This window comes from Theobroma cacao, chromosome 1 (genome assembly GCF_000208745.1).
Source record: "Theobroma cacao cultivar B97-61/B2 chromosome 1, Criollo_cocoa_genome_V2, whole genome shotgun sequence".
Taxonomy (NCBI): Eukaryota; Viridiplantae; Streptophyta; class Magnoliopsida; order Malvales; family Malvaceae; genus Theobroma; species Theobroma cacao.
This window is the reverse complement of record NC_030850.1, coordinates 3776434-3801563: the sequence shown is the minus strand read 5'-3', so window position 1 is coordinate 3801563 and position 25130 is coordinate 3776434. Positions and strand designations below refer to the sequence as shown.

At 32.5% G+C, this 25130-nt stretch overlaps 2 protein-coding genes across 3 annotated transcripts; both read right to left on the bottom strand.

Annotated features, from left to right (window-relative positions):
• On the bottom strand, positions 10055 to 15178 carry LOC18611336 (DEAD-box ATP-dependent RNA helicase 16). The gene is made up of 15 exons (XM_007047546.2): positions 14792 to 15178; positions 14541 to 14702; positions 14251 to 14340; positions 14029 to 14157; positions 13749 to 13849; positions 13356 to 13470; positions 13032 to 13163; positions 12526 to 12591; positions 12105 to 12284; positions 11793 to 11888; positions 11320 to 11457; positions 11002 to 11084; positions 10726 to 10763; positions 10424 to 10638; positions 10055 to 10316 (listed from the first exon to the last, which is right to left on the bottom strand). The coding sequence occupies exons 1-15, from the start codon at positions 15011 to 15013 to the stop codon at positions 10227 to 10229; spliced, it is 1857 nt and encodes a 618-aa protein (XP_007047608.2). The 5' UTR covers positions 15014 to 15178; the 3' UTR covers positions 10055 to 10226.
• LOC18611335 (inactive LRR receptor-like serine/threonine-protein kinase BIR2) lies at positions 16075 to 19968 on the bottom strand. Of its 2 annotated transcripts, none has more exons than XM_007047544.2 (2): positions 18103 to 19968; positions 16075 to 16474 (listed from the first exon to the last, which is right to left on the bottom strand). In XM_007047544.2, the coding sequence occupies exon 1, from the start codon at positions 18972 to 18974 to the stop codon at positions 18171 to 18173; it is 804 nt and encodes a 267-aa protein (XP_007047606.1). In that variant the 5' UTR covers positions 18975 to 19968; the 3' UTR covers positions 16075 to 16474; positions 18103 to 18170. The 2 variants fall into 2 exon arrangements, with proteins under 2 accessions (XP_007047606.1, XP_017980650.1); XM_018125161.1 differs by having other exon boundaries at positions 16075 to 16368.

Here is a 25130-nt window from a genome sequence, read left to right as displayed (position 1 = left end):
ATTTATTATAAGAATTTTTTTTTTTTCAAAAAGACATCTTTTAAAAAATACCCCTCTTAATCTATCACCTTTTTCTCTCCCATTTTTTGCAAATCATCCTTCTATGGTTTTTTATTCTTATAAAAATTAAAAAAAAAAACTCAAAATTCAAAACTACATTCAGTATTATTTCTTCTTTTTCTTTTTGCTTCGTTTTTCATTTTATTTTCTATCGTTCTTTTTTTTTTTGTATTGAGAATTCTTTTTATTGTTTAATATTTCTCAATTTCTTATTTGATATGACAATTATATGATGTTTATTTGTTCTTTAACTTCTTTCTGGTATATATTATATTTGTTGATTATTCTTGAAATAATTAGTCAAATAGGTCAATGGTTGTTGAAATAAATTAAATAAAAATTAAAAAATTAATATTTGTATTCGTTTGTAGTAACTCAATTTTAAAGAATTTTTTCTTTTTAAGTATAACAATAGGCTGCACTACAAGAAAATTAAAATAAACTTTAATTCCTTTGCAAACAAGAATTGCAGAATTTCTGAACTTTTTAGCAATGAATTTCATATTTGAGCTAACAGTACCCAACAAATGATCTAGCACTCATTGACAAAATAACTAGCCCATTAAAAAATGAGAAAAAAATATAAAAGCCAAAACCTTTTTATTCATGGAAGGAAACTTTGTTAGTGAAAACATCAAAATCTTGATAGACTTGTACGGAATTAGCGTTAATGATTTCAATAGGAAAATAGGTTGCAAAATCACTGGCTAAACATGATCTTCCTAACCCAGTTGTATCCATTATTAATATCACTTTGGGTTCTCTTTCTTATATATAACATCAATTTTGCTTAGCTCCAAAGGTTATAAATTTCAAGCTAATCTTTAAAAATAATAACAAATATTTTTTCATAATTCCTCTTTTATCTTTCAGCAATTCATTATATTATAAGAAAAATTATATTTTTTTCACATTTATCTTTTTTTATTTGATTCAATTTTTTTCCTGATTTATTAAATACCCTTTATAGTAATTTTAATCAAAATTAAAATTTATATAAGTTGTTTTGCCAAACAGTTTATTTATAAAAAAAAGCTTATAAAAAGTAAATTTACTAAATAACTTTAGCTTAATTTTAAAAGCTATTATTTTTTATAAGAACTTTATAATAACTTTTAAACTTAAAAAAAAAAAGCCCAAACATGCTTTTAGGATAAAAATGTAGAAGCCTTTAGGTTCTAACATTAATAGTTCATTTGAGGAGTCCTAAACTACTTACCAAAACTAAACAATCTAGCATTAACCCAGTGTCGTGAGCTAATATTGTATAGGGTCATGATAGGATAAAATTGTCTACGAGATTAAGTTTTTTGTACTCTCAATAGAGATGTCCCTTTTAAACGTTGTAACAGCACTCCATAACATCTTTAGAAATGTTTCTTAAGTCTTCAGGAGAAGACCCCTTAGGAAAGGGATATCTGCATCTCACGCATTACAATTGTTTTTGTTGAAATACTTGTAAAACGTTATAAACTTTTTATAGAAGGTGAACAGTTAACAGATTGTTGGGTTGCCTCACTAGTAAAGACATGTCTGTAATGAACCATCCAAGACTACCCTTATGGCCCAACGATGACGTGTCTTGGACCATTTGTACTTATCTTCATATTAATAAAATATTTTCTTTATGTGGCTCCTGTGGTTGCATATATGACATTCGTTATACCTTATAATTTCGATGTAGCGTTGTCTTAAACTAATTTGTGGCTATTATTGATGTTAGTTCAAATATACACGAGTTATTGGTTGGTTTGTATGGAAACGTCCATTTAAGCGTTGTATAAACTATCGCATACTTAAGCAAAAAAGCATAATTTATGACAGTTGGTATCAGAGTGGTCTCTAAGCACCAATGATGTGTCATTAAGGACAGTGGGCTCTTGTTGAAATGAGAAAGAATGTCACGGTCCTCGTGTGGACATAAATCTCACATCGTCGAAATAATGCACCCAATGGATAAAGCCACAAAGTCTCACATTAAAGAGAAACTCTCAACAAAGAGTAAATGAGGATGTCATTATCTTAAAAAGGAGCCATAAATCCCACATCGGCTATGTACTAAAGTGATACTAGACATATAATAGTTCACACCACTTTAAATTGTGACGCACTTTTTATAAGACAAAGTCGTAAACCCTACGAGTCAAAGCAAACAATACCTTACAGAGATTAGTGTGGATCGTAACACTTTCAAACACTCATAATTTTTAATTTAAACAACTTATTTGTTCTCGGTAAGAAAATTCTTTTACAATAGTTTAGCAATCATGTGTTACATAAAAAGTTGTGTTCTTGTGTTTTTTTTTAACATAATCAAATGAGAAAAATAATTATCATAACATGTGCCCACTATTAAAAAAGAAAATTATAAAAATCTTAAAAGACTAATATAAGAGTTTTTAATAATTATAAACAATAAACAATACAAAAGTTTTTCATAATTCTAAAAGATTTACAAATAATATAAATCTCTGATAGTTTTTAATATTAAAATATTGTATATAATTTATTAGAACTTTATAACTATATGTCAAAAGTGAATTGTATAATAATTTCTTATAATAATGCATACCTACCTTTCTTAAAAAATTAATAGTGAAGTTGATGCAAAACCATCAGATGGGGCGAGGTTTAGAAACATTTGGCATATAAGTTTAGATTTTTTTTTTGGCCAAATAAAAATTCAGATGTTTTAACAAAAAATCACATACCTTATGATTCACAAAAATATAAGCGACTATGCATTTCTTCCAAAATTAATCAATTTGGCATTACAAAATTTGAAATAAATTTGGTTACAAATTTTGATTGATCTATTTGTTTGAATTATATATTTACATATAACTCTTTCTTTATATATTTACAATTTAAAAAGCCAAAACTTCTACACTGTGAAAAGAAAAATGTCAAAGTTCATCGTCGAATTGAATTCTTAATTAATGCTAGTAGTACAGAGTACAAACAAATGAATTGGAACAAATGGGTTTAAATTTGTCAAAATACCTAGGAAGTTCCTATATTAAGGTATTTAAATTGATCAAAACACCTGAAAAGTCCCTATACTAGGGTATTTTGTTCAATTTAGTCTCTCTACTCAAATCGTAACAATTTAATCTCTTGATTTTGAAAATTACTTCAATTTAGTCCCTTTTTCTAACACTACAAAAAAATAAGCCTTTTCCAACAAAAATTTTCGTTGAAAATAGGCTAAATTCCGTTGAAAATGCTTATTTCCAATTTTCAACGAAAAATTTCATTAAAAATTTCGTCGGTAAAAGCCTCGTCAGTAATACTTTCCGTTAAAAATTCGTTGAAAATTTTTAACAGAAAATTTCGTTGGAAAAATGAGCTGACTGTAGGGTACCCGACTAGATTTCCGTNAATTTTGGAAATTACTTCAATTTAGTCCCTTTTTCTAACACTACAAAAAAATAAGCCTTTTCCAACAAAAATTTTCGTTGAAAATAGGCTAAATTCCGTTGAAAATGCTTATTTCCAATTTTCAACGAAAAATTTCATTAAAAATTTCGTCGGTAAAAGCCTCGTCAGTAATACTTTCCGTTAAAAATTCGTTGAAAATTTTTAACAGAAAATTTCGTTGGAAAAATGAGCTGACTGTAGGGTACCCGACTAGATTTCCGTTGAAAATTAAGTTCCAATGGACAATTCCGTTGGAAATTAAGTTCCGACGAAAAATTTCGTTGAAAACAATTACGTTGGAAACTAGTTTCCAACAGAATTCCGTTTAAGCTAGTACATATGATCAAAATTAAAATCTTTTAATATTAAAACAACACAATTACTCAATTAGATTCAAACCTGGTAAAAACATAATAGTAAATGCAAAACATATACCAAGATCCACTGCAATAAAGAACTACAAACAAAAATCAAACATGTCTAACAATGAAGATGGCAAGTTTCAAACATACGGCCTTTTACGGTTCCTAATGGTGGTATTGGCTTAAGGTTTACTCGTCTTCCTCTTCGTCACCATCTCCACCAGCAACCTTCTTGGCAGCTGCCTTCTGGTTCCTTCTCTTTACTCTTCCAAGGCGACCACCTCCAAATGGACTTGTGAGAGAGAAGTCAATATGCTTTTGAGAGTCCGCCCTCACCATAAAAGATGGGATGTTGACCACTTGCCTCCCAACCCTATCAAGGAAACAAAAAACATCAAGATACAACATTTAACAGCATTTATAACATCTTTCAGGCAATGAAAGAATATGTTTACATATATATTCAACTAGGCTAGAAATATGAAACAGCTCAAACAAAACAATGCATTAAAGAACATGCAAAAACATAGGGCAACAATTCACAATTTGCCAGCAAGAAGCCAAAGTGGCAGCCTTCTGCCAAGACAAAGATGCAAGGACAAAAAAATCAACAAGTACCATAAAAACACCAATCAATAATTAGTCTAGAGATTTGATGTACCAACAATTATTGCAAATCTACCTCTAAAAGTCAATCACATAAATCACATTAGTGTTGAAGCAGAGGGAAAGACTTTGTACGTGAAAAAGCCAGACAAACATACTTTTAAATAAATAGTTATGCACATTCATTCAAGGGATAGTTGACACATATAGAAAGTAACAATAATGGAATGAAACATAACAATTAACAGATATAAATCAAGCAGTAAAATATCACGGCAGCTTCTAATGATCAAATATAAACTTTGTAAACAACCACATAATGCTACCATCTCCAATTTAGTTACATAACACAATACTCTGGTTTATAACTAGATTAATAATATTTGAAATATCAAAAAAATATACAAAAAGAAAAAGAAAATGAGAGAGACGGCGATGGCCTAGGATTTTGGGTTAGGGAGATTTGTGATTTTTTTGAAAGGTTTGAAGGTGGGATAATCGGCACTGAAAATGAGGGAGAAATCGGAGCTCTTTGCATCGATCAAGAACTGGCCAGCAAAGAGGAGAGAAAGATTCAAGTTTTTTTTTTTTGTCAGATCTAGGGATTGTCGGCGAAGAGAAGCGATATTTAAGGTTTTAGGTGACTGAGCTTCAAGCCACCGGTGGAGGGGGAAGGTGAGAGAGAAGGAGAAAAAGGTAACTAAAAAGTGTAGAAAGAAGTGAGAGGGTGGCTGCGGCTAGACAGAGAAAGGGAAAGAAGAAAATGAAGGGAGAGGAGAAAAAAAGGGGTTTTTATACCTAGGGTTGGTAGCTATTAAACGGCATAGTTTTGAGAGATAGAGAAATTGCCGCATAAGCACCAAACGATGCATTTGGTGTGAAGTACACCAAATTGAAGAGACAGGCCTGGGTCGCTCCTGTGTGGATTGGTTTTCTTGGGTCAATATTTAAGCCCAAGTCAAGTAAAAGCTTTATTTTTTTTATATAGATCTGTTGTGGCTTGGGTTGATCCATTTTGTTTATTTTTAGAATTATTGTGTAATTGTGTAGAATTGAGTTCAAATTATTTTAGCATGATATTATAAAAAATCTCTAGATAATATTTTTAGAGTTAGGAAATTAATGCAAACAAAAAAGTATGTAAATAATAATAGCAAAAAGATAATAAAGTAAAAATATATTTTTTTAAAAAAATGTTTACTTATATAAAGGATTTGAATGTAGGACAATATTTATAAAAACTATATAAACCTTGGCAAATGAAACTTACATATAAAACAAAATAAATAAATGTCTAAATAAAGTATAGTTGTAGTAATGTATTTAGTTTAGTTAGAGAAATAAATAATAAAAAAAGAAAGAAGGATAAAAGTAAAAAGAAAGGAAAAGAAGAAAAAGGACATGGGAGTAAGTAAATGATTAATAAAAATTAAAAATAAATAAACAAGTAAAATAAAAATATATAAAAGTATGATAATAAAATAAAAGAAAAAGTAAATATTTGTCAACAAGGGTTAAAATGATGACGTAAAAATATATTAATTATAATAATAAAATTTATGTTTTGGGTCAATATTAAATATTAAGAAAGCATAGAAAATTGAGTTTTAAATATTAATAACAAGAATAATGTATATATTTATGTAGGATATTTAAATATCTCATATACATACATATATATATTAACTTATAAAGTTATATCAGTTAAAGAATATAACTTGTAATTTAATATTAATAAAATAAGTTTTTTTCTTTTAATAATGCAGGTTTATATCTATAATCCAATATAGCTATCATTTTAATTTGTATACATAGATATAATAAACTAATATATTGTAAATATATTAAATTAATAAGTTCATTATATATCTATCTTCTTAATTTATATATATTAACTAATTAACCCTAAAACATACATAAAGTATTAGTATTTTTTTAAAATTTCTTATTAGATCTTATCATGTGTTTTTTTTTAATTTAAATATTTATTTTCTTCTTTTTATCAATTTTTTAATGTTATAGAATCAATTAATTTGAAATTATTAATTTATAATTTATAATTCAATAAAGTTTTAAAAAAGTAAAAAAATAAGCAAAAAAAAACATAATTAAAATTTTAAATATTATAAACTTCACATATGAATATATTTACTTTTAATAATATCAATTTTTTATAAAAGAATAATAAAATTAATAAAGAATTTAAAATATTTTAATAAAAAAATATAAAATTATTATTACCAACAGAATATTCTGTTGAAAAATTTCCGTTGGTAATAACTTTTTCTAACGGAATTTCCGTTGGAAACTTCAACCAGGTTTTAAATTTTTTTAAGTCTTAGAACTTTCCGACGGATTTTCAACAAAAAATTTCGGTTGCAAATTTCCAACGAAAATTTCGTTGGAATTTTCATTGAAAATGGCTGTCTCCTGTGTTTTTGTTCTCCCTAAAAATTTTTTCAATGAAACTTCCGTTAGAAATGGTGGTCTCCTGTTTTTTTTTGCTCGTCAAAAATTTTTCCAACAAATTTCCAACAAAAATTTCGTCAGAATTGGTTGTTTCTTTTTTTTTTGGCTCACCAATAATTTTTCCAACGAAATTTTTTCATTGGAAACTTTTTGTTGGAAATCAGTTGGAAAAAATTGATCAAAATTTTTTTACATTTTCGTCGGAAAAAACCAAATTTTTTGTAATGTAGCGACATCCAATTTTGTTGTTAAAAAGAATGAGGTCAGCATTGATATGGCACTGACATGACACATTTTGATGATGTTGCATGCCACATGGCACCACATGATGATGTGATAGTGCCACATGGCACTAACATGATGAGGTGGCAATGCTGACATGTCATTGACATGTTGACGTGTCAATGCCACGTGGCATATTAAAAAATTTTCAAAAAAAATTTGTACCACATCATAGGGACTAAATTGAACAAAATTGAGATGTTGAAGGACTAAATTGAACAAAATATTTAAAAAATATAAATATTTAAGTAGATGATAGATATATTTATTAATAAGCTAAATATTTAAGTGTAAAAGGTTTATGGTGTTAAAAAATATATAAATATTTTTTTATTTGATTATTTGATTCTAGAATATGTACATTAATTTATCTTTTATGTAAAAATTAAGTTTAAATTCTCCTTCTATTTAAAAATTTTCAAAAAAATTTCATACCGAAAGCCAAATTTAGATGAATAACTTGCATTACGTGAGAATAAAATAATATAAAAAAACTAAATAATTTTTTTCTTCTATTTATAATAGTATAATTTTTAACTTAAATTGAACTCAAATTAACAAAATAGGTTAATTTAGTTTTTTCTTTTAAAAAATGAAAAAGGGAGATATGGAGTTAGTGATGATTATAAAAATAATTCTTCATTCTGACTTACTTAATTTGAACATGACAAACCTCTTATTACACTCATAGAATCTGAGCTACACCACCTTTTTAATGTTTTATTTATTTTTTATGTTTTTATTTTGTTTAATATTTCAAGTTATATTTTTTTTTTGAAATTTTCTAGATTAAAGACTATATTTATAGCTGATAGAGTTAAAATATAATTGTAACTATTTGCACCACTTTATTTTGCATTTACAAATTTTTTGTAGATCCAAATTAATAATTTAAATTTAAATTTAGTAGAATTTGATTGTGGTATTTAAACTTAAATAAAATCATTTTATAAGAAACTTTGAATAAATTTAAATAAAAGGTAAATTGAGTAAATGTTGAATAATTCCAAGAATAGATATTTGTAAATTGTAAAAGTTGTAACTAAATAAACTTATTTTGCTAATTTGAGTTCAACTCAAATTAAAAACTAAGTCAAATAAATTTCAAATTTTTATAGTATTATAAATAGAAAAAAATTATTTAGTCTTTTTATATTATTTTATTCCAACATAATGCAAGTTATTCATTTAAATTTGGCTTTAAGTATGAAATTTTTTTCAAAATTTTTTTTATAGAAGAATAATTCAAGCTTAATTTTTACAAAGAAGATAAATTAATGTACATATTATAGAATCAAATAATCAAGGAAGAAAATATTTATATATTTTTTAACACTATAAATCTTTTACACTTAAATATTTAGCTTATTAATAAATATCTATATCATCTACTTAAATATTTGTATTTTTCAAATATTTTTATCAATTTAGTCCTTTAGCATCTTAATTTTATTTAATTGAATCGATGTGCTATATATTTTTGTTCAATTTAACTCTTATAACATGACACAAATTTTTTTAAAAATTTACCATGTAACACTGACACGTCAACTTGTCAATGCCATGTCAGCATTACCACATTATCATGGCAGTGCCACATGACACTGTCACGTCATCATATCGGTGTCACGTGAATAGAAAGACTAAATTAAATAAAATGCCTTAATACAAAAACTTTCTAGATATTTTGACCGTTTAAATTAGAGCACATAACTACTAACATTGAATTGCTTTAGCCACATGCCTACCTCCCAACAGAGATGCTTTATTGCTAAATCAAATAAGAATTATTATATAATGTGATTTTGAGAAAGATGCAAGCCAAGGAGTAGTATGATACTATCTTTATCCTATATATAATACAAAGCAACAAAATAACCACAATTTGTGTACCACAATTATAACTATGAGAAAAATAAGTATAATTTCTGTCAAACAAACATCTCAAACCGATTTTCAATCTTAATCATTTCATTTCTTTAACACAATAATATCTTGACACTAAGATTTGACTTGGGAGTTACGATTTTGCGGTAAGAAATCAAGAGAGGGGCTGTTGGTTTATTCTTTCAATTGTTTGTTTTTGCATGGTCAGGACTCTCCTCAATTAAAGAGTCGATTACGTGAACCCAAAGCAATTGTTTTTTGTGAATTTAATATTAAGTTAAGCACTTTTGTACTTAAATGCTTATTTGGTCTAATTTTTTTTCTAATTTATCTACATTTTAAAAATAAAAACTAGGTCAAACATAAATTTTAAAAAACTCTTTAAGAAAATAACTTTTTTAAAAAATAAAAATTTTTTAAAAAAAGCTTCAAGATAAGAGCTTTTCCTTCTCTTTTTTTTTTTAAATACAAGAAAATTTTTATTTTTATTTCAAAAATATTCTCATCTATTACCCTTTTTTAAAAAAATACTTTTTATAATAATTTTAACAAAAATTATAACTTATAAAAAAAAATTTACCAAACAACTTTAACTAAATTTTAAAAATTATTTTTTTTTTATAAAAATTTCATAATTCCTTTTAAACTAAAAAAAAACCAAATCAAACAAGCTCTAAAACTCAGATTCTAATATCTATTCTCAATACAAAATAATTAGGAGGAAATTTATTAATTGTGTGGAACAGTTAAAGAACTGAAAAACTAGGAGCAAATCAGCATTAGGGTTTTCGTGCAGAGGAATGAATTTTGTATCGCTCGTTTCTCGACTCTAACTTTTGTCTATGCTTTGCAATTTCAGTCAAATCTTTTTAATCACTTAATTAAGCAAGCTTATATTTAAAATGTTGTGCTGGTAAATTTTTTAATTTTAAATAATGCATTTGTTCAAGGGCACAACTTATTATCTCTCTCCTTATCCATGTTGCATTTCTGCACTCTTTTAAAATTGATCCATCCATCATGTAATAAAACATACAGTAATTTTTTTTTCTATTAAATAAACAACAAAATTTTCGCCTGCAGCAATGAGCAGACATTGTCACACATAGCTTCACCGTCAACAGAAGGCTTGCAGCTAATTCAGACAGATTTTTGCTTTTTGCGGTGATGGGTAAAATCGGTGCCTTTTCCCTCACCCTTCATCCCATCTTTGCGACCTCTCTTGGGTGCCTGAGACCAAACGGTACAAATAATCAGAAGCTTTTTCCATAGGAAAGTTGTTAAGTCACTCAACATAGGAGGCAAGGCACAATTCTTAGATAAGCCAATGTTCATACCTCAGCAGAGAAAGTCTTGAGAGGATCTCTGCTTTTTCTGAATTTTCTCTTGGATCCCTGGCGACGAGCAGATTTATTATCTCCCATTGCAGCTCTAGCAAGCTTGACCATTTTGCTGGCATCACGTGTCTTTTGGTCTAATAGATAGTCAGGCACATCACGAAGATGAGGAGCAGGGGGGTCCTTGCTCAGAACCTTGTCATGTTTCAATAAATCTGGTCCAGTAGAAATTCACTCTCCAACATCAGGATTAATAAGCACGTTAGAAATAACAGAAAGTATTAACCCACTATGTTAATTACCTAGGTCTCTTGGATTTACTTCAAAATGAGCCTTCAACCTAAACAAATAGAAGCACACCAGTAGGGGGTCCAAAAAAAAAAAAAACCAGAGGCTGAAGTCAGTAGCAGAAATTAAAATTCATATGAAGGTAGACTGAGAAAGTAAATTGGCCACCAGGCTAAATTACAGGTTTAACTTTGATATCTTAGACAACTGGCATCTGAGCTAGATGTTGGTCATTTAAATCAAACAGGTCATTTCAATGTTTCTAAAAGAAATAATTGGTAATTACTCACTTTTCGGAGTTGAGAATTTCATTCCTTAAATCCTGAGCTCGTGATTCTCTAACAGCAATTCTTGTCACACTCCTTGCCACATCCTGCAAGAATCCTCCTTCAAAATAAGCAATGTCCACTAATCTATCAACCATTTAGCACTGAAAAAACTTGCACTAGAATGAAGCTGTCCACCCCAATTTATAAAAGAAACCATGAATTTATAAAATTATAAAAATGTCAAAGCTGAAAATTTTAACTGCCAGACCATCATTAACATAGAACATAATAATTAAAAAAAAAATACATTTGACACTAATACAAAGAAAATAATATCACCTCAGCCCTATATCGTAAAGACTCCACCGCATCCTTGGTCAACAATAAAAATGGCGCAATAATATTTGTGTCATCATTTTCTTCATCACCCAATAAGGATTTAAGTTCATCAAAAATTTCCATCTCATCTGGAGAAACCTATTAAAGAAGGATTAGATTGGCAAGAGCTACAAGAACCATGCAAGCAGAAAAGAATGTATTCTGCTACAATCATTAATGACATTTGACATCAAGCTCATCATTATCAGATGCACCTAGCCTATAAACATAAACTATAAGGGTTCTTTAATCAAGCCAAAATGAATGACATGACATCAGAAAATACACTGTTCCCATGCCAAATATAAAAGGTGTGGGAAATAGTAAAAAGGGCAGTGCAGAATTTATTCATATGTGCCATCATTTATAAGAGCCATTCAGCTAACATTGTGGCCCCTATAAAAGTTATTCCTAACTTTGTCAGACAAACTCACAAGAGATACAGAAGCACCGGCACTGTATGCTCTTCCAGTGCGTCCAATACGATGAACATATCCTGAAGCACTTGAAGGCATATCAAAATTTATAACCTGTGCCAGAAAGAAACATGGAAACAACAACAAAATCAAAATCTAAAAAAGCAAAAGCCAAAAGTAAACTCCACCTTGAGTCCAAACACCAGTGACAATAGTACCCAGCAGATCATAAATAAAAACTTATCCTAATACAATTTCAATTGACCATAAAACAACAATTTTGAAGCTTAGCTCAGAATTGATGAAATATCTCTTTTGTCATTGGCTTACCGTGTGCACATTTTTGAAGTCAATTCCCCTCACAACACCAAACTCAGAGTCTAGTTTTGGCTTAAGATGCTTTCTAGACTTCCTTGAGGCCACATGTTTGTCCCCATTGGCTTGTTCCTTCTCTTTTGTTTGGCTGTCATCAGTCGCAATCAAATAATCAAAAAGCCCAGCATTGAATTCCTGATGAAAGCAAGCAAAACACAGGTAGTAAGCAGCTAATCTTACCATTGCTATTAGATATTAGTCAGGTAAACAACCACAACAGACACAGCAAATATTATTGTCAAAATTTTCATCTTTCAGCTCTAGCCTTCCAATATAGATGCATGCATACATATGAAATATTGTTTTTTTTTTCCCACTTAAAATTAAAACTCTATATACAAATAAAATTCATTTGAAACAGGACTACTCTGCATACCTCCAGGATATGGATACGAGAGTTATGGGGCAACTCAGCATTCAAGATAGCAGACTTGATTCCAAACTGTCCACATGAAACAACATCATGAGAAACAGGATAATTGGATAAATGAACTCAAGAGTACAGGTAGCTCAAATTAATAGGGAAGAACAGCGCAAGTAGAGTTTAAAAAGTGCTTCTGTAGCAAAAAACCGACATTATAAAGTGAGCTTAATATACTAAAATAGTATCATTATGTCATAAACACAGTAATTCCCATGGGATGCATCAAATTAAACATGTTCAAACTAGGTCTAAGATAGTGTTTATATGCGATGAAACATATGAATCTACATAGCTCATGTGACATACTTTAACTACATGTGACATACTTTAACTATGCAAGTCGGGCATTACTTACAATTTTATGGCAATCACATGAAAAGCATGCAACATGCAAAAAACAAATAAATTAACTAGTGAAGAGAGAGGGAGAGGGAGGTGTCAAGATGGTGACAGAATACCTTTTCAAAGAATAGTTTCAATCTGAAACCAGCATCAATAGTATTAGTAAAAATCAAAACTTTCTTCAGCACCAACTCTAACTTTAGGAGAGCAAGAATATAAAGTAACTTGTCACTCGCACTGCACGAAATCTAAACATAAAAGATCGGGAAAAGGGGTCAGGAAGCTTATTACTCAAACTACAAATAACTTTTATAATATCTTAAAACTGTCCTCATGGAAAAATAATTTAGGAAAATTATAGTTCTGGAATTAGAGAAAAAATCAACCAACTAGATGCAATAGCCTTCACAATTTCCTAAGATAGACATATAGATTCTTACCCAAAATTGTTGAACATTTTTTGAAATAACCTCATCCTTGACATCTTCTACCTCTGACAATGTCAAAACAAATGGATTGTGCAAAATCAGCTTCTTCAGTTGGTCAACATCAGGGCTGCCAAATATCAAATGCCACAATAGATTGATCAGCAGGGATTGGCAATCTTAATGACAAAAGAAGTATAGAACATTTAAAAACGCAAGTTTGTATTTTATATGCCCAGTGACTGTGACAAGCATATAATCATCAAAACAGAATATAAATAAGAGGATGGTGCACAAGGCAATAAATCAGTGGCTGTCCTATCAGGAAGGTGAATGACAATGAAAACAATTCCCACAAATGTCATAACCCAGTTTAAAAAAATATAAAAGCTTAAATTTATTACACACCTTGAGGTTGCAGACATAAGAAGGCATTGACAACGTCTAGGAATGACAGGTGTAAGAGCTTTCAGATCATCTCCAAAGCCAAATTGCAATAAAAGATCTGCCTGAAAGCAAATATCTATCAGTGGCCTCTTTAAGAATATAACATGTTTGAGGGGCAGTTCACAAATTATAAATTAATACATAATATTATAGTTGTTCAAATCATATATGCACCTAAGCTAAAAATAGCTGCATGAATCCAACTTAAGGAAGTTGCTCTAAATTGAACTCAAATGCTTACCTCATCTAGGACAAGAGTTTCAAGTGATTCACTGATGGAAGTCAGCTGAAGTAATCCAGCAGACAAGCAATCCCTTATGCACTTTGGTGTAGTTACCAAAACATCCGGAGGCCCTGCCAATGCAGCTCGCTGCAAGTAATTTTAACAATACAAGAAAAAGAAACAAAATCAGGTTCAATTTACTAAAAGCATTACAAAAACAAAATCAATAATGAAACCAACCAAATCAGAAGTTGGCATGCCGCTAGTCAACTGCACTATTTTCAATTGAACTCTACATAACTCAATCAATGAAACAGCTTCTTTATAAACCTGAAAACCAATTACACAAGTAAACGCCTAAACATTAATCAAAATACAATACTCAAAATCTAATAAATAAACCTCTGTTCCAGTTATCGCTATTCATTACTGGTTATTTGCTATTCACAAAAAGTCAAATTTCAAAAAGTTATTTGCTTTTACATCAATGCATTTCAACAACCAAAAGGAATCAAAGTAAAAATGCGTGCCTGTTGACATAATTCACGTGAAGGGACGAGAATGAACCCGGCTGGAGCAAGCCGAGCCTTGGAACCGGAATCCGAAGGGAACAGCTTGTGAAGCAAAGGGAGAAGATAGGCAAAGGTTTTGCCAGTACCTGTTCGGGCTTGAGCTACCACGTCTTTGCCTTGCTAATGACACGTCCATTTTGAAAGTAATTAACCATTAATCAATAAAAAATACCGATAATTAAGCAATGATTAAAGGTAATTTAACTTACCAGAACAAGAGGGATTGCAACACGTTGTATCGGAAAAGGCTTGTCGACCCCTTTCTTAAGAAGAGCGCGGATTAATCGATGGTCGAGGCCTAATTCTTCGAAGCTTTTCTCTTCTTGCTCTTCTGCTTCTTCTTCCTTGTCTTTTTCATGTTGTTTTTGCTCTTCTTCTTCTTGGTTGGGTTTGGGGTCTTGAGGAGGTTTTTGTTTGTTATTTTTAGCCATTTGGATGGAGGATTTTAGCTTCGCCGATCGGAAATTGGGAACCGTTGGCTCTAAAATTAGGGCTTTCGGAGAAAGCGGGAAGAGCGATTAGGGTTTTAGAAGGGGATAGGAAGCGGCGTGGATTTGTGAAGATGGGGAAAAAAGCGGGTCGGGTAATGGATCGGATAGAAGGGATCCATTCAGACTCTTTCGGAGAGGAAGGGGCTTAAAATTAAATTCCTAAAACTCAGCCCAATAGAATGAGACGGATTGGATTGGAGTTGGACCATTTGATCTGACCCAGTAGAAAAAAAAAATAAAGGCTGATCCTCCTTTTAAATTTATCATACCAATAATATCTCGTATTATTATACATTCATTATCATGAACTATGAAATTCCAATCATACAAATGGTTACCAAAATTAATTACGAGAAACCAAACAAAAAAAATGCACATACTTTCCCGTTATTTAAATAGAATTCTTCAAACAAATTCATGGAATTTGTAAATTAAAAATAAAAACTAATAACTTAATACATCTCATTGAATATGTCATTAAGCTCAATTGCCTTGTCATCAATTGGTCAAAGTTCCAAATTTCAGCTATATGATTTTTTTTCCCTGCTTTATATTAAGTTGTTTTGAGATCCAAACCATGCAGGAAAAATGTATTTTTTTAACTTATTTACCATGTTCAATCTTTTTGTTTTTATGTGTCTATTAATAATTCATGAAATGTGATATCCCATTTCATATTATATCATATGTGAATGTAATTATTAAAATTTATATAAAAATTTAAATTAATCATTATTAAATACTTAAATTTAAATTTTCAAAAAAAAATGATCGAATCAATCATGCTTGAATCTGATTACAGAGATTGAAATTAAGAACTTGTCAAATGTGAACATGTCCTTCCCTCAACTAAATCATCAAAGAGTCATTGACAAAACTTGATTACATAGTCCAACTTTTGTTAGCTTGTAACCTGCTCCGGGGGTGTGAAGAAATTAAAGGATGTTCGCATGGACCAACTAAAAAACAGCATAAAAAATTATTAAAGTGCGTGAATGGCATTGAAAGCAAAACCCCAACCCTTGTGACTATAAATCAATTACAGGAATGAAGAAGGAAAGGTTCAGACCACAATCAGATGAATCAACAAAAAACCACCCAAAAAGAAATCCCAGACCAACTTTTTCTTTCTTCTTCTGCTTCTTCTTCTTCTTCTTATTTCAGCCAACAGCATAGACAATTTAACAGATGGGGTCCAGCCCATGATGACATGCATGCCATTCCCGGAAGACCCATTAATGAGAGGAATGAAAGCACATTTGACCATCTCCTGCTTTCGGTGTGACTTGAAGTTTCTGCAATCACAGCCATCCACACAATTCAAAGCAACTCGAGTAGTTTAGGGCCTTGAAGACAATTGTGGGTCTGGCATTGGTTAAAATTGGCTTTTGTTGAGTGAACCTTAAAAAGACAAAAGAAAAAAAGAAATTCATTATACAGTCACTAGATCTTTGTCTAATTCGTTTTCGCTAAGGATGCTTTGTTAATGTTTTATTTTTTCCCCATAATTTTGGAATAGGATGTTTTTCTCCATCTCCTTTCCCCTGTTTCTTTAGGTTGGTTTCCTGTTTATCGCGCAGTTTAAGGACTCTAATTCACAGCATGAACGTTAACAATGGGGTCCATTCTTTGTTCTTTTCACCATGGTGGTTGAGCCGCACTTACCAAAAGCAACAAGCTGTACATTGGATTTTCTGCTTAAAATAATCCTGGATGACAGTTTACACCTAATTGTTACTGTAATTTTGAACTGAATTAATAAATTTAAACTTGAGATGAAGTGTAATAACCCATTTTCGAATTAAGGAAAAAAAAAAAGGTCAAATTTGAGCCGAGGCTAGGCACATTGAATCATGCATAGCTTCAAATATTAAAGAATGAAGAGAAAAAAGTTTAACAATACCTTGGAATCATGACCGGTCTTTTATTGCCAATAAAGAAAGCCACGTTATCTTGGAGAAACTTAAACAAATACTAGAAGGCTAGACCTCTAGACTGTTAACCTAAAAGCGAAACACAATGAATGCAGAAAGAGAGAAAATAAAATCCAAGTTGCCTAGAAGGCTAGAACAAATAAACCCAAGCAAAAACCCCACATATTATAATAATGCAAACCACTTCATCAATGTTTAAGCAATCCTTCTTTTTACTCAAATCAGTTGTTAAAAAGAAAAGAAGGAAATTCCTTTGGCCAATTTTCATTTGAATCAATGTTAATCATCAAGGGAAACATGGGCTGTCCAATAAAAGTAATACAACAATTATTAGTAGTTAAACATGATTTATCCTTTTAGATGCGCCCATAGAGACTTAAACCTTTGACCCCAAAATTAAGCAGAAACAAGCAGGAAACTGTCCGGAATGTTGGCTTGGCCAACGCCAAAAGGCCAAAGTATAGAGTTAGTTAGGGCTTTCTTTATTTTTTTGTTGTAAGAAGTAGACAAGTTACATAGCACGTGATGCTGGTGCTGGTCTCCCAACAGCTCACATTAGCAAAGCACAAGAAACCCAAGTAGGTAAGGCGCATTTTTAATAAATGCACCGAGTTTGAGGATTTTTACAAAGACCCCAAGTCCCCACCACTATTTTCTCTATCTATAATATTTTTTGGGGGGGTTTAGCTTATCGCCACCAACAGACAAAATACCACGGCGCAGTTCTTTCATACAATCCCCACAGAGTCTGCGCTCTATGCAGACTAGGGAAAAAAAGAACAGCAAATAATTCATTTACATTAATGAATGAAAAAGAGAGAAAGAGAAGATGAATACAAGAAATCTGCACTATTTCACTGAAAAAAGGCTCATGTTTGAATTGCTTTATACATTGTCGATGATTGTCGTGAATAAATATATAGAGAATCCCAAAAAAGAAGAAGAAAACCTCCAAAATAGTTAAGCAAAAAAAAAAAGGGGAAACTCTCCCCAAAAAAATCAGTAAAAGACAACTTCTCTAACTAAGATTAGCCCAAACCTCGCTAAAATTGAGAAGAAAATGAAAAAAAAAAAGGAAAAGAAAAAAGAACATACCTGAAATTTCAATCTTTTCATTCTAGCTCAATAACCTTCAATAACATGTTAAATCAAGATTCAAGCTTTTAATACTCAGGCATAAACTGACTACTCTTCCCTTCTTCAGCAGCCATCTTTTGCTCTGTAATCTTCAACCAGATACAAACTCCAGTAAAACTAAGCACCAAACTAGCAAGTCCACTTCCCAATCCGATCCCAACAATGGCCAAAACCGACAACCCTTTACTTTTCATAGGTGGTAAAGGGAATCCATAAAGATCCTTATTTCCTTCAAAAGAACTAGCATTGAACCTTGGTAAATTCCCACTTCTGTTCCCTAAATAGGCTGGTATAGGCCCTGAAAGCTTGTTGTAAGAAACATCAAAAGCTGACAGCCTTGCTAGAAGGCCTAGTTGTTGAGGAATCTGACCAGTAAGTAAATTGTCATGAAGATCAATGACATTTAAATAAGCACATAATGTAAGCTGTGGAGGGATCTCTCCTTCAAGACGATTTGATGAAAGATTCAACACTGCCAGGTTCACCAAATATTGTAAATCTTGCGGGATAGGACCTGAGATGGAGTTTGAAGATAAGTCAAGAGACTGAAGATTGGTACAGTTCGAGAGAAAAGGTGAGATAGAGCCTTGGAGAGAGAGGTTTGTAAGGGAAAGCTTGTAGATTCGACCATTGTTACAAATGGCACCAGGGAGATAAGAAGTGAAACCGCTGCAAGGGTTTGCAAAGGTGGATTTGGTCCAGTTTTGCAGGTTCTTTGCCGGGTCTTTCAAGGATTCGCTTAAGTGAGTCAAGCAAGCCTCGTCGTTTGGATCTGATGAAGCTAATGGAAGTGCAGCGCACGTTAGCAGGAAGATAATTAGCAGACCCATGAAAAATAAACACAAAAACCAAAAAGAGGTCGCTTTGGTGCAATAGAACCTTGGTTTTGAGATTGAAGCTTTTCTCTTTGATTCTTGGATGTTCTGGTTGTGTGAGAGGAAGACAGAAGAGATAAAAGAGGTTTCTTTTTTGGCCCTCTGTTCTGTTTCAGTTCTGATTATGAAGATGCAAAAATTAGTGGATGGCGAGGAAATGTAAAGAGTAAAAAGACTGGTCTTTTAAGGTTTTCTTTTTTCCCTTTTTTTTCCTCCTTGTTTTTTCACTATTGTAATGGTACAAGGTAGCATCAAACAAAAGAATACGAGAGGGGGAAACAGACAGTGAGTGAGAGAGAGAGAGAGAGAGAGAAAGAGAAGCTCTGTTGTATAAAATCCCTGTTCTTCGCTTCTTTTTTATAGGCGCAAGTTAGCAAACAAAGAGACAGAGAGAGAGAGGGAGTGGGGAGGCAATGGGGTGGACTCAAAGAGGGGGTTTGGTGAAAGTGAAAGAGTGTTTGATAAAATTAAATCCAAAAGTGAGAGAGGCAGAGAGAGGGGTGGGAGGGGTGGGGCTGCGAGCTGCACGAATGAGGCCTAAGGATGGTGACAAGACGGACCGAGGGGAGGGAGAAGAGCTGGAGAGGATAGGGAGAGGGTTGATTTGGTCATTTACCATTCCAGTTCTGGGGAACCAGCAGGCAGCAGGGCAATTGTTGTAGTGTTGTCGTCGTTGGATTGATTGATACGTTTTCAAGGAACGGTGGGGGAGGAATAGGAGATTGCCTTTGCCAAAGATTTCTCCAGCATTTCAGTGACAAATGAATGATGCAAAGGTTTTATATTGATCTCTTTATGCCATCATTAATGCTCCCCCCTCTCCCCTCTCTTTCTGCTCTAACACATTGCCTATCTGTAACCATCAGATCTGCATAACTGTTAATCATTTTTCAGCTTACTAATTATATGCTAGTAAGGCGGTTGACTCACCTTATCATCATCTACTACAATTGGCACCTTCTCTGCTTTGCCTTTCGCAATTTGAAGTTCATTGACTCTCAAGTTTATAGGGTAGGATGTCGTTTACTCCAACTCTCTAATCCTTTTGGTCAACCCCACCCCCCACCCCCGCCCCCCCCCCCCTTCCATTACAATTTGTACTCAAAAGTCATTCGATTCATATAAATAACACATGTATTATCAGCATTATACCAAATTTTTACTTGGAATTTAGGACACTTGTCATATTTGGTCTTAAAAATAGTATGAAAATGGAATAACGATTTTGATTTGTCACCTATTAATTACAACATAAATCCATAATCCAAACAAGATAAAAGCATATAAGGATGTACAACTTGAAGCAAATGTCAAGTTTGACCAAATTTACGTATATAAAGTTATTATCGTAGCTCCAAATCGAAATAAACCATTATTTTTTTACCAAAAATACATTAGGATGCAGCATGAATTGACATCACCTAATGAGATCGTTGGTGATTAATGTGACACATTCTTTTCTTACTAAGCTTTTGATAACCCTTAAGTGGGACCATGGAATTTGTGCCCATGATTGATTCACTATTGTTAGCACTGGAAATTGTTGTACGGCTCTTTTCAGTGCTCTTAACCCCATTGAGCTGTGAGTGAGTGTTCATACTTTCTTCATACACTTCTTCCTTTTGTGGCTTGGCTGTCATTAAATAATATGAGTTACAGTATTTTAACTTGGGATCTTGCAGCAGAAGGAAAGCCAAGTTTCGTTGTCAAAGCCAAAGCTTTTTCGCCAAACCCTTATAATTATTGCTTAGGCATGCCTAATTGGTGAGACCAAGCAAACGCATGCTTGACAAGGGAAATCATATCTTTGATATAATCATCCTCATGTGAGATTACGGTTGGCCAAATCGATGACATTGAAAAGGGGAAGAGGCGAAGAAAATTGAAGAAAAATATATGTTTGTGGGATTTGTCCTAATTGATATCTATTGCTAGTCAATGTTTTTGAGCTCACACAGTCAAAACTAGAGACTCCTTGGTTGACACAAAAGCTCAATCCACAAGAAAAATCTTTTAGCAAAAAATCTCGTGTGCAAATGCTTGAAGCAAGAGGCAACAGCTCAAGGAAAGAAACCCGAGGAAGCACAAGGGAGAAACTAAAGGCGTCACGCAAGAATTTACATAGCATTCAATCCAAGAAAACCAATGAATTTAGCCACCAATAGTAAAAACAGAGCATGACCTCCATTTTCCTACCTTTTATAATTACTTTTTGTTATAAAAATTAGCATAATTAATAAAGGGTATATTCACTTGCTAACTAAACCAATCTCCTAATCAACTGTTTTTGCCCTGATTGGTCTGGTCATTCTTCTTAAGAGATAGACGACACTACATATTGACGCCACCATTTATTCGTTTGTATTATTATACTCCTACTGTACATGCTTGTCCTTAGAGGGCTCAATGGCGCTCCCTAGCCATAAAAAAGGAACAAACAGGCAAATATCAGAAGTTTGTCCTTAGTGTTGACCAGGGGTGTAAACCAGCCGAGTTGAGTCGATAAATTTCAGGCTTGAGCTCGCTTTTAAAAAACTCGAGGCTCGACTCGAACTCGGTCCAGTTTCAGTCTTTTGTACTTGAGTTCGTATAAATATAATTAAGTTATTTGAATTCGATTTTTTATTGTTATTAATCTATCATCGAATTAAAAACTCAATTCATGTTCTTGTTTAAATTTGAATTAAATTTCAAATAAAATTTTTAATTTTTTAAATTCAATATTTAAATAACTTGAGCTTGACTCGAAAATAAAGGACTCAAATTCGAGGATTTATTAAATTGAGTACGAGCTTGATTGGCTTAAACCCTAGCGTGGATCTGTTAGGTCAGACTTGTTTCTTTAGTTAAACGTCAATAATAATGACGCTCTACTTAACCAGTGATGTACTTAGTGTACGGATGTCTTAATGGAATGAAATACTTGCACCGAAATTTGGGTTAAACCAATTTAGGTTTATGCATTTAATACGACGCTGCTAACTCTACGCTTTTGGTTGGGCTTTTCCGTTTTCCGCAGCTGATGGTCCCCTAACCATGGCTAGAACGCAGGGTTCCATGGCTGCCGCGCCTGGAAGTCACAAGGGACCCAAGTGGTTGCTTACAAACCAACAAACTGTTTGGGGTTCCGTTCTTGCGTTCTCTCAAAAGGCTGACCAACTGAAATGAGAGATCCCCAATGCCCCGTGGTTTTTTGTTTTTATTTTTGTGTGGTGTAAATGGGGGCCTCAAAGCCTTACATTTGAGGCCCTCGCTTCTGACGGCTTCCTCACCTCTTTTTTAACTGCAGCCCAACAAAATAATATCTTCCCTTCTAGAGCTTCTAGCTGATGGCCGAAACTCTAGTCACCTTCAATCCAAGTATTGTGGGTAAATACAAGGACAAACAAATATATTGAATCTAACTGAGAGAGATATAAAGATGAAGTGGCGCACACTTGGATGTGACACAACATTTTCATTGATCATCATCGGCAGAAAAAAAGGATACTACTCTAAAATATGACATGAACATAATTATCTTTTGTACTTAGGACAATGCATTATTTGGTAGGTAAGCACAATGGGTTTAAAAAATGCTTGTGAGATTCCAGCCAGGTTTAATTAGTTACATATATATATATATATATATATTCTTTATATCTTGATTAAGATCCTTTACATCATCTTGATTAAACTAATAATAGTGATTAAAAGAAGTCTTAGCCGACTGTCAATATAGTAATGCTTCTATATCTTATCAGAAAAGAAATCTATACAGTTGTTCGGGTAGCTATCCTCCTTGCCAAGGCAAAGATAAACGGCTAGATAAATTATAGTAAAAGGTATCCACTAATTTATGCAATAAATAAAACTTCTTCATATGTACTTCAATCGAAAGAGTGAGTATAATCGTTTTGATTTGGTTTTAATAAGTTCCAATTGTCCAATGATTACTTGATTCAAAAGATTATAAAATGTAAATATTGAAGTCAAATCTGGGCAATTGATCAAACACATATTGCAATTGCATTATAAAAATCCTTCAAGGTGGCGTCCAAATAAACAATTTTTTTTTTGTGTGTGTGCGCTGTAGGTGTCAACTTCACCCGTTTGGAAGCCCAACCGTGATCACACGGGCCCCCCAGACAACAATATGCCAACTTTTTTACCATAGCATTGGTGGGACAACTCATTGTTCAGGTTGATGCAAGCTTTCAAAATCAACACCCTCCCTTGAATTGGACTTCGGTGGGATTATGCTGGACAAAACATTTCTGTTGGGTTTGTTTTAGATAGTGGTTTGCGAATGAACTCATGCACAAAACCCAAACCCTTTTTCTTTCAATAAAGAATGAAATGAAAGAATGAATGTCTCCAGAGGCCTTAAACCATTAAAGACTTACTAAGTTTCGAAGTCACCTTTGAAGCTACAAAATACAAAGAGGTTAAGCATCGAGATTAGTTTTATCTGTTTTTCTTAATACAATCAATCTGATTAATAAGACTCAAATGATTGGGGCTTGGAAAAATGGAATGTAAACCACAGAATGTTGACGACAACAACAAAAAAGGAAAACAGTGGTTGAATCAATGTGCAGTCCAAAAGAAAATTTGTTGGGTTCTTATAATTGGAGATGTAACCAACAGCTGTATAACAGGTTTGGTCGTGTATTTGTGGACCTTAAAACGAAAGAAAGAAAAGAGGAAGCCAAGAAAAGGTTAGGTGTGAGTGAAATTACGTACCTAATAGTAGGGACCCTAATGCCAATGGGACCTGAACGCCAGGGAATCATGCAACAACAATCAAATGGAGGCCCAGTCAGTTTATTGTAGCTTGACCAGAGAGAACCCCTGGTTTGGTGGGTTTGGTAACCCTGGCCCGTTCCAAATTATTGTCTATTTATTTTCATTTGCATGGCCTTGGTTTCTTTGACAAGAAACAAGGGACTTTGTTGAAGGATTCTCCTTTGGCCACGAATGAAGCTTTGCCTATGCTTTTGTTCATGCCATTATTGATTCAACTTTCAATCTAGTACAGAAGTACTCAAAATTATATAATCGTACTCTCTTTTTCAAATTTGAATAAATGGGCTTTTTTATTTCTTTTAATAAAGAAAAATTGTTCCAACTCTACCACTTAGATGTAAATAGCCAAGAGCAGGGATAAAGATAAAAGACTATAAGCAATCTCAACATCTGCAATTAATTATCACATACACAGAGGTAAGTGGTAGAATAAGATAAAGTTTAATCTTATCTCGTGATTCTCATTCTTAAAGAGATAAATCAATGTAAAATTAGATAATATTGTTACATCTCGTCAAGCATACACCAAGCATGCAGGGCTTTGCCCTATTGGGTTGCCATGCCATGCAATAAGTTCAAGGCCCAAATTATTTGCTCTTACTTTTTTCTTGGCCCAATCCTCGTTCTACGTTGTCCAACGAAAAATCCTCCTATCTGCAAGTACAAGCTTCCCCTGCACCGCATTTTCACAAGGATTTGAAGAGGGAAGCAAAATTTCAAATCCCCTTAACATTTTGTGATAAAAAGTGTTGACGTCGGGCCGTACAGTTATTATTCTTCTGCTATTTTGCTAGCAAAAACAACTATGAATCTGAAAAGATATGATGTCTGAGAAAAAAAAGTCAAGAAATTTGTTGGTTTTCAATTGAGATACCTGTAAAGCAAACACTTTGAATGGCCCGGTTCATTGAAGAAATTTTGTTTCAAGCAGATCATGTCATGGCGATTACCGTTTAAACATTGTTCTTAGACCGACCTATGGGTACCCTAGCCAGATATTTTCATGATTAATGCTCCAATTCACAAACCAGGAATACCCTTTGAATCCTGTCCAATTTCCATCCGGTGATTTGACTTATCGTGGACAAGTGATAAATTGATCTTCACCAGGAGAGTGAGACAAAATCATGGCGTGTATATTTCTGACGTGACTTTCAATATTTGAATAACTTGTAATTCAAGCCGTACAGGGTTGGGCTTTCTGTAAAAAATTGAAGACCAATTACTACTATCTTAACTTTCATGAGCATTTTTCCACGAAGAGTTGTTATCTCTTTTGACCATGAGCCAAGCCAACCCCCTTCGCTGTTTACCTTTATCTTG